Source organism: Cannabis sativa, chromosome 5 (assembly GCF_029168945.1).
Source record: "Cannabis sativa cultivar Pink pepper isolate KNU-18-1 chromosome 5, ASM2916894v1, whole genome shotgun sequence".
NCBI lineage: Eukaryota > Viridiplantae > Streptophyta > Magnoliopsida > Rosales > Cannabaceae > Cannabis > Cannabis sativa.
Window position 1 is genome coordinate 18501226 of NC_083605.1, and position 11028 is coordinate 18512253.

The following is an 11028-nucleotide window of genomic DNA, read 5'->3' on the forward strand; positions in this document are numbered from 1 at the left end:
AGAAATTGGGAAATAAAGAAGTTCCCAAGAAGTTAAACCCTAGCTCTTGTACGCTCATGTTGACTGAGAATATCAACCTAGACGTCGAGTGCTCAGTCACTCCAAATTGGAAGTGTTCCAATGTTGGTTCTGAGGCATGTATCTTGCTTGTGGCATGTCTCTCATGTATCTGAGTGCAAGGCTAAGCAGTTTGCACTGAGATAATGGCTTTGGGGATCGAAAATGATGCATTCTAGGGTACAAAATGTCACTGTCGACACTAGGCAAGGCCCATGCACCAAGTTGATTTCTAATATATCTAAAGGACATCCTTAACTTCGAGGTCCATGAGTTGGAGTCTTCTTGACTTGTTAGCTTAGTCTATTGAAGGACGGTGTCTTTGAAACGACTTAGCATGATCCAAATACCTACCAGGAAGCTCCCTTCTGTCAATCTGGACACTAGGCAAGGCCATTAGAACCATGTCAACTGACATGGGATGCGGGACTTCGGGATTATCTTTTTTCTTGCCGCGTGTCAAAAATGATGTCCACATTGTCAGTGCTAATTTCTGAATATATATATCATACATATTATATCACATGTTTTATGCTCCATACCTCACTTATACATATATACTTATAATATAACATGTTATAATCTCAAATACTATATTATATAACATCATCTTAATATAATACACACATAGACATATATTATGTATACTAACATGTAAAGTTTCATATCACAACATAGAAAAAAATGTTAGAATATCTTTACTACTATTTAAAATAGTAAACACAAATGTCTATAGTGGTATCATATGGAAATAATAAATTAGAAAATATCATATTGGGAGCCTAAATTTTATGGGCCCCTAGTCACCGTAGTATCTAAAATAAATATCGAGTAGAAAATCTCAATAATTGATTTATTATTAATCAATTAGAATACAATATTGACCCAATCCCATTACCACTCTCCTCCTCGGCTACGTCCATGTACTGCCACAACCAACAAGTGTCGATTTGATTTTACGACGTCGTGGCAAGGCTTTCATACAGGAGCCATAAGGTTTACCTCTCAGAGCGTTTAAAAGACAAGGACGAAACTGTTCAGCATAGCCCATAATATCGCATATAAAGCAAAATCTATGACGATATTTGTATTTAAACATTGCCCAGAACTCTTCTTCTCCAATTTGTCGCAGTCGTATACATATCTTCAAAGGACAATCGATTGTCAATGTCATTCGAACACAGAAATAGTCTCGCCAATAACCATTTAAATTCTTTGAATTCGATTCAATAAATTTTTTGATATAATTCCCAACATCTTGCACCACACGAGCAGTTTTAAACTCGTTTGAAGTCCATATTATTGAACTTACATGTCCACTTCATCCAGAACCATTGTCTTAGGATCCTCTCCTTTTTAAGTCAACGATAGACGAGCAAAAAAATTTATTAAACGTCCAAGGGCTCTTCTCCATCACCCTTTGAATATCTATCTCATGGTAGAATTAAAATAAATACTAATTAATATCAAGTTCTTTCACGTACAAATTTTTACAGGCTGCCAGAGAGAAGCCATTAGATATTGCATAGCATCAAAATCAATTGTTCTCGTTGTCAAAAATCAACTAACAAGACATCACCTCTCATCGACAATCATAATCACTTGAGGCTGCCGCCGTATCATAATTGTAAACCAATTCATCTCCCTCATCCAACCAAATGTTACTGCATTGCTCCTCTAGCGCACAAGCCAAATGGCTACTAAAAGCCATAACCCACAAAGATCAATCACGAAATCAAGAAAACCAATAAAATGACCAAGAGATCTTACAAAGAAAGCATGTCAACAATAGAAAAGACCTAATAAATTATGTTTATTTATACGTTATAAGAATGATAAATCCTAATCCTATTCTAATTAGGAAAACAACATTGAACGTATTTTTAATGTTGGTATAATTAGAATTGGATTAGGAATAGAATTGGAATTGGGATTAAGGTTTCTAGAAAAGAAAATGTAAGTGGAAAAGAAAACGTTATATTCTATCATATTAGTTTGGCCAAAGATAACAAAAGAGAATAGACAATAAAGGGAGGAAAGCTCATTTAAATAATTGAATATTAAAAAGTAATTAATTCAAAATAATCGATTTAATTTGGTGCGAATTTGATTTGAGTTATTATACTGATCAAATTATATCCAAAATATAAAATTTGCACTTAATACAAATCAAGTACACTATAAGTAAAACTAGGGAATAATACCGCGCTTTGCGCGGTTTTGTTTAGGCATATTATTTTTTGAATAAAAAAACAAATAAAGTATATATGTAAGATAAAAATAAAAAATAATTAATGGAAGTAAGATTTTTATCATATGAGAGAACTATAAATTGAAGTTAACAATTTAATCTTAGATGTCAAGCTCAACTAAACATCATAACTTGAAAATTATTCTAAATTTTAAACTATAAAAAAATATAATATAAAAATTGAAATGGAAAATAATTAAAAAAAATACTTTTATTTGTTAAGGTTTTTTTTTTTTGGGTAAAGTAAAAAACTTAAAATTTAAAAACCAAAATTTAATAAATTATTTATATTTGTTAAAAATAATTAAAGAAAAACTTTTAAGTTTTGGCAAAAATTAGAAAAGTATAAAAATATATGTTGCATTTCATTTAAAAAATTATAATTAATTGGGCATGAATCCTATATTATCCACATAAATACTATGTAATGTTAATTTTACACAAAGCAAGGTGAAAAAGATAGTGATATCTATATAGTAAAAATAGTATTCTCAATACAAAGATTAACAACTTAAAAAATTACAATTATTTTGAGTGAGATTTAATCTCAACCACTTAAAATATTTCGTTATGTTATTGTAATTAAATAAATTTTTAATTAATGTTTATATAAAGAAAGAGATGAAGATTAAAAACTCTAATAACTCATTCTCCTCTTCTCTTTCTTTATGCAAATTTCAAATTGGGCTTCACCATGGGTTTCGAAATAAATCCACACAATAATTAAAATTAATTTTTAAACCATTTTAAGTTATATAATTATTTATTGAGCTATTCTCAATTAAATTATAAAACACCTAACATAAAATAAGTATACGTACCTTACATATAGTTTTTTTTTTTTTTTGTTAATAAATATATATACCAATAAATAAGAAAAAAAAAACAATTGGAAAGTAATAAATTAGTTGTGCCAGACAGAAGCAACTAAGAGTAATACAGTTTCACAATTCATTAAAAAAAATTCCCAAAAATCATATGTTAATACCAAAAAAAAAAAAACAAACAAACAAACAAACAACTTAAACAAATAAATTTCGGATTAACTTACTTGTCCAATGCTATCAAATAATTGACACAACAATTTGCTCTTCAATGACCTGAAATCAAGAATATAATTTTGTAAAGATCATATGTGTTCCAATAAGAACCAAAAGAAAAATGCATAGAAATTAGAAAATGTTGAGAGCTAAAAAAGAAAATACATTTGCGTTCACATAATATACATAGAGAAATGAGTACAGTAATTAACATCTGCCACAACAAAACTAAAAAAGAATGAAAGAAAACTACATATATAAAGCACCAACAAAAATATAATTTACAACAGAGCACATATATTTATATGAGAGCTCATATATAAAGTAGCTAGTAAACATTTGTAAGTTAAAAGGTTGTCACTAAATTTTATTATCATTAATACTATGATAGCTCTTAATAATAATAAATAAATTTACATTGTAACTTAATTAATAAAATTTGTAATCAATTTTTTATTGATATTATTTGTTTATAATAAAATTAATTAATAAATGTTATAATCAATTATTAGTTATTCTCCTTTAATTAATAATTAATAATAAGTTATTGTTATTATTAAATTTTTAAATATAAAAAAATTAAAATGAGATGAAGCCACAGAAGAGAAGAGGCGCATAGAATTATTGTAGAGCAAAAAGAAGTTGAAGAGTAATAAGTAATAAATTGTGTAATTAGCTTTTAATAAGAAAAAATAAATAAATAATAGAAAAATTTGGAAAATCCATAAAATAAGAAAATTAGATTCATAATTTGATAGGCTGCTACATCATTGCTCTAAAAACTAATAAAGATGAAAGAATATTTCAAAAATTATAAAAAATAAGAAAATAAAAAAATGTAAGGAGAATTGTTAATATTTGTGGCTTTTGAGTTTTGTATTAGAATTAGAAATAGGTATATAACTATTTGTGGCCTTTGAGTTTTGTATTAGAATTAAAAACATGTACATAATTAAGTAATTAATATTTATAGTGTACTAACGTTTATCATAAAATATATTACATTTAATATAGTGAGTACCACAAATGCATTTTCAAAAAAAAAAAAAAAACTAAAACTGAAAAAATAAATAAGGTGCAATTGTTAATATTTTTAACATTAATATTAATTAAAAATAATTAAAAAATATATTGAGTTTCTGATGGTATAATAATGTCATTAATTCTTTTATTTATTGTATTAATGATCTCTTTAATTAAAAGATATATTGAGTTTGGGATGGTATAATAACGCCATTAATTCTTTTATTTATTGTATTAATGATCTCTTATTAATTTTTATCAATATAGTGTATATGACTTTTGAGTAAAAAATAAAGATGAAAGAATTTTTGAAAAATTAGAAAATATAAGAAAATAAAAAAATATAAAGAGAGTTCATATATGCCGCCACGTTTATATAAATATATAGATATATTGAGTTTCTGATGGTATAATAATGTCATTAATTCTTTTATTTATTGTATTAATGATCTCTTTAATTAAAAGATATATTGAGTTTGGGATGGTATAATAACGCCATTAATTCTTTTATTTATTGTATTAATGATCTCTTATTAATTTTTATCAATATAGTGTATATGACTTTTGAGTAAAAAATAAAGATGAAAGAATTTTTGAAAAATTAGAAAATATAAGAAAATAAAAAAATATAAAGAGAGTTCATATATGCCGCCACGTCATCTGTCCAAACAACAGCATTATATAAATATATAGATAGGGCAAATCAGATCTAACCTAAATATTTTTATAAAAATATAAATAATGGATGAAATTAATATTAATAAAATTATTTAAAAAATAAGTGACATGACATGACATACGTATGTGTGCAAAATGGAGGTGTCCCTACCATTAATATTATTTTATTTTATAAAAAATATAAAAAAAATTTACAACGCACTCTCTTAAAAAAGAATGTATTGATGCATCTCTATCTATTTTGGTATTCAAAATAATCTTTTAATCAAATTTTTACTTATAGTTATATACATTATAGTTATTTAAAACACCCTGCAAAATTTTAATAAATTCAAAAAATTTAACACACCGAAAATAAAATTCAAACATTTTATTGCACACGTGATTATTTTATTTTATATGCTTGTAAAATAAATTATTTGAACACTACAATTTATATTTTAAATTATTCTGAATTTCTCAAAATATTGTAAAATATTTTAAATTAAAAGTCTTCACAAATAGATTTGGTCTGATTTTTAATTTTTTCAAACCAAACCACTATTACGATTTTTTAAAAATTCAAAACCAAACAAGACCAATAAAATGATCAAAACAAATAAACCGAACCACTCAAAAACAAATTGGTTTGATGCAAACCATAGTTTGCATTTTATAGTTCTAATTTTTTTTACAATAATTGTTCATTTTTTTCAGTATTTGTTTTACTGTAAATAAATTCATAATACATGAGTAACAATACAAAATTATTATCGTAACAATATAAACTCAATATCAATATTATACTTAAAATTGTTCCAAATATTAATATTTTGTCCAAAAAATATATATTAAGTATATATATAATAATTATACAAATTAGTTTAGTTTGAACTGCTTCGAAATTTCTAAAATCGTGACCTAACCAAAAAATTTTAAACGATCCAATTTGATCAAATCATTTACACCATGTTCATTTAGTCAAGTTTCAAATAGTTTGGTCTAAATTAATTGGAGTTTAAAATCACAAATTGCGGATTATGCGAAGACTCTTATCTTAAATAACTATAACATATAAGCATATGAAAAAAAAAATAGACTGCAAAATTATTTTAGATACCAGAACACATAGACATCAGGTTCATTTTTTTTTTAAAGAGGTCACTCAAAAATATATCAATATAACATTACTTTTTTTTTCTTTTAAAAGAATATAAAAGATTACTTAATCTTATCATATCAACAAATACCATAAACCGCAGTCGTTAGCAACACAGCATAAAATGTACGAGTCTCAAATTAGCTAGAGAAGACCATTTGCATTTACAAGTGATGAATATGAGCTTCTTCTGGGAAAAAAAAAAGTACAACTAGAATGAAGGACAGAGTCAACTGTAAACAAAACTGAACTGTTCCATTTAACTTATAAATAAAACCCAAGTAAGTACAAATAAAAACAGAACATATTTTACAGGATTAGGAAAACGAGTCACAATACTTTTATGCTTTCGATCAACCCACCCAAAACATGATTCATTGTGAAAACACACAATCGTGTTGCATGGCAAAACTTCCCCTCTAACATTAATTGCAACAGAAAGAAAAAGCAAAGCAAAATGTTACTGTTCAAAAGAGGAAGAAAATATATAACGACGATGTAGAAGAAAACATGCAAGGATTTACAAAAACATTGACCTCAAAAGCCACCAACATGTTGTTTGGGGAATCCTCCTCCGTATCTTCCAGAAACACTGCTTCCATAAGATGGAGGAGGCTCTCTGGACCCCGGACAATCTCTAGCCCAATGCCCAGTTTGATGGCATTTAAAACATTCACCTGAGACATTACCCACTTGGCCAGAAGATGGTCTATTAGAATAGCCCCCTCCAAGGGGCTGTCCTGGACCATTTACTATACTCGGGCAGTTCATAGAACTATGACCAGTAGCCCCACAACTATTACAGCTCAAGTATGAACCAGAAGATGTAGGCGCAGAAAGCCTAGAACCACCACTATATTGATTACCGTACTGCCCCACTTGATTTGCTGACGCAGCATATTCTCGACCAGCACTCCCCATATTACCTAAGTCAACTGGTGTGGTTAATCCAGGGTTAGAAGTGAATGTTTCTACCTTCGGAGCAGAGCCAAAATCCTCTCTTTTCAACTTCTCCAACATATCCAGAAGAACTCTGGCCTCCGAAGAATAACACACCTTTTCTGCTTTCATCACAGTTGATTTAACACGTTGTTCGTCACTGTATGTTTCCTCTTTGATTTTCAATTTAAAAGTAAACTTGGTAAATAAAACCTTTCGAATTATTTCAGCAAATTTGTCCTCGTCTTGATCTTCAAATTTCAAGAAATATAAATCTTTAGCAGAGACACCCATTATTTCATCACCACCCTCCTGAAACGCAGTAGCCCATGTCAAGCCAGTATGATCTTGTATTTGTAACTGGAGTATGTACCGGTAGTCACATGCTTCGATACACTGGTCACATCTCTCACACCGCCATTTCCCGTCTCCATTATTTGTGACCTTTTTGTTGCATTGTCGATCACCAATCATAAGAGGACATGCTGTATAGCAGAAATTATCAACCTTTATGAAAGAAACAGTGGCACTAACAGTTATCCAATCCGGCTTCTCAGAAGTCCCTAACTTCTCATCTTTTATCTGAGATATAGTTTTTCGGACATCTGTTCTACCTGAACCTACTAATTCTCTGGAAATAGAGACAGATGGGGCATTCTTCCCTTCCTTGTCAAACCATTCCTTCAGACTGTGGGCCTCCGGAAAATCAGGCTCTATAAATAGCTGACTTGAAGAAATTGTCCCCACAACTTTGCCATTGAAATCACTGATTCTACCAAATTTCACAGCCAGAACGGGGAAAACTCCAGAGTCACACATATTCTGCAGTCTTTGTCCTTCTGCATTGCAAAAACCTCCCCACAATGTTAATTCAACAGTTCGGCCAGACATGTCTTTCAAATGAAGTGCCCTCTTTTGAGTCTCTGTACCGTTTTTTCTCATTAATGTGGTGGCAGGACTAATAGAGGACACAACACCGATTAAATCCACTATATTGTTGTTCTCCATGCCCTCTACATCACTTATAGAACAAAAATGAAATTGCTGTTGTGGAATTTTATTATCATCCTCAAAACATGGCTGGATTGTTGATGTGCTCTCCAGAAAAATCTCTTGATCATTGCGGAGATGGTTGAAATTCTTCTGAGCAGGTTTTAAACTACCCTTGGATATCATATATATTCTACCAACTTCAATCTGGTTGTAAAACTGATCAGCCACAGCATTAAAGCAGGTTGCCCGTATTTCTCCACCTTCTGAATCCAAAAGATCAAAAGAAAATACCTTCCCATCACCACGAGCATTGTTGTAGTGCCTGAGCTCTCCCTTTGCTGTCACTCTAGCCTTAATTGTCCATCTTCCTTGGTAAGGATTGAGTGCAGAAATCGGTATTATCCTTGCAGGTGCTTCATTTTTGGCTACTGGTCCTCTATTACTATACATTGGAGGTGGCGGTTGATAAGCTGGCTGTGCAGTGCGCCCATAAGAATTTGGTGGTGGCTGTTGATATGAAACTGGCGGTGTACGACCATAAGAATTTAGAGGAGGCCGTGAAACCTCAGGTCTAGGACTGCGGAAACCGAGGTTCTGATTACCATATGACCCACTTATTGGTGCTGGCTCCCCAACTCCTGTGTTCTGATAACTATATGGCCTATCACCAAGCTCTGACTTAGCATACATGGAAGGCATATTATTCGTCCCATACCTTCCAGAATCAAAATTACTAGAATAAGGACTGCCAAATGATTGATTCATCCTAGTGTTATCCATAGACATCCCGACCACAGTTTCATTCACTGCCCCAGCAGTAAAACTACTAACACCGGTCGATTGAGCATTTCCAGTAACCAATCCCGAGGTTGGTGAAATTCCAGGTCTTGTTACCAGTTCAGGTTCACCAATTAGATCACAAGTTTCAAGTACCAGCTCCAGATCAACTATGATGATGATCCTGTCAGCAGTAAATGAGTTATAAAACCCGAATAAAAAATGATAATAGAACCATCATCATCATAATTGACAATTTGAATAGCATAAGAATTTCCTTTTACGCAGCAATGGTAAATAGAGATCAATCAAAACAGCTTAAAGTTTGAAAGACAGACAACTATGACAACATAATGAAGAAACGAAAACATATACATGCAAAAGCTATATTCACTGGAGAGCTATCCAGGAAAATAACAAAACTAACAATATTGTCCAATAACCCATTACTTAACCAGCAATAGTTTTCACATCTTTGCATTTCTTTAAAGCCGATTTCCTCAATTCATTAGGTTGACTACTTTATCAGAAGAAGATGAGAAAAGAGAAAAATTAAGATGTGATAATAAAGATTCGAGAAATAGACCCTACGCATACCCCAAAAAAGTACAAATTCATCAGCTCCTTATCAGTATACACAAAAGCTCTACAATGAAACTTAGCTAAGCGAAGCATCTTCCTAAAAAACAATATCGTTTGTTATGCAATTCAAAGCAATGACCTTAAGATTTCATACAGAACATTGGGCAAATGATTGACACAAACCATGACAGAGCAATAAAATATTGTCAAAAACAAAGAAATTAGAGAACGCGATTTAATAAACAATTTCCAAGGCGAACATAAAAGCATGAATGCCCTTAAAACTAACAAATCAAACATAAAAATGATAATATGTATATAAAAGACTCAATATTTCATCCGCGTCAATCAATTAAACCCTAAAATCCCAAAATCCAAGAATTACTGTTGAAAAGTTAATAAAAACACAAATATAAAAAACAAATAATTGCAAAATGCCCTCTGCGTAGTTCACTCAATTTAACCCAAACCCGCAATGTAACCACGAAAAGTTATAACCATATCTCATCACACTGAAAAACAATGTAAACCAATGAAACTACATATACGAACACATGCAAATTTATAGAGACAAAATAGAGAAGAGTATATGTGCTTACAATCGGCCTTGGACCGGAGTGCAGACAAATTCATTTAATCGAATAAGAGAGCCCTTCTGCAACCTCCCTTGTCTGACAAGATCATTGACCTGTGTCCCTAACATCCCTTGTTGAAAATGTGAACCATCAGAGAGTCGAACTCTGAACCTTTCCTTCTCGGGAGGCACAGGTTGACCTCCTTGCGTGTTAACCATCCTCAAGTCCAGGATTTGAACAACCGGCTTCCAGTTATCTTCCTTGCGGAATTCCTCAGTACAAATCCTCGTAATCGCACCTTCCGTCAGCGTGACCGCCATTGCCGCTCTCGCGCGTAACCAGAGATGGATGAAAGTATGGCCTTTGAAGTACGAACGAAGAAGAAATTAGAGTAGAAACCCTAGGAAAGAATAATAGTGGGAATGTAAAGAAGCGCCAGAACTGTATTTTTTTTTGAGTGAAGAGAGAAAACCGGGAAAATGGAAATGTTTTGATATTCCTATTATGTCCCTATTTCTTTACTCATTTTATAGTGCCGTCTGGCTTGCTCTGCTTCCGAGGTAAGCAATCCCTTTTTATTACACGTGTGAGATCTAGTGGAAAGTGGAAAACATAATAAGCTAAAAAATGCTAAAAGTATCTAGTGTTCGAAATAATATGAAAGTTGCACGAGTTTAGAAGGCACAAACATGATTAGGCACAAAAATTAAATTATTTTGAGCATGACACTAGGGGTGTTCATAAAAACCGAAAAACCGAAACCGACCATCAAACCGACCAGACCGTAACCGAATTTTCGGTTCCACGTCATCACCGAATTTGGCGGTCGGTTTCGGTTTCGGTTTTTTTGACACGGCGGTCGGTTTCGGTTCTTGAAATAAAAAAATAGTTTAACCAAAAAACCGTCAAAACCGCCAAAAACCGCCCAAAACCGCCAAAAACCGCCTAAAACCGCCAAAAACCGCCCAAAACCGC

At 31.4% G+C, this 11028-nt stretch overlaps 1 protein-coding gene across 1 annotated transcript; it reads right to left on the reverse strand.

Annotated features, from left to right (window-relative positions):
• Positions 1–6421: 6421 nt before the first annotated feature.
• On the reverse strand, positions 6422–10561 carry LOC115702295 (replication protein A 70 kDa DNA-binding subunit E). Its single transcript, XM_030629743.2, has 2 exons — positions 10078–10561; positions 6422–9080 (listed from the first exon to the last, which is right to left on the reverse strand). Exons 1-2 carry the CDS (start codon positions 10371–10373, stop codon positions 6725–6727), a joined length of 2652 nt encoding a protein of 883 aa, XP_030485603.2. The 5' UTR covers positions 10374–10561; the 3' UTR covers positions 6422–6724.
• Positions 10562–11028: the final 467 nt, after the last annotated feature.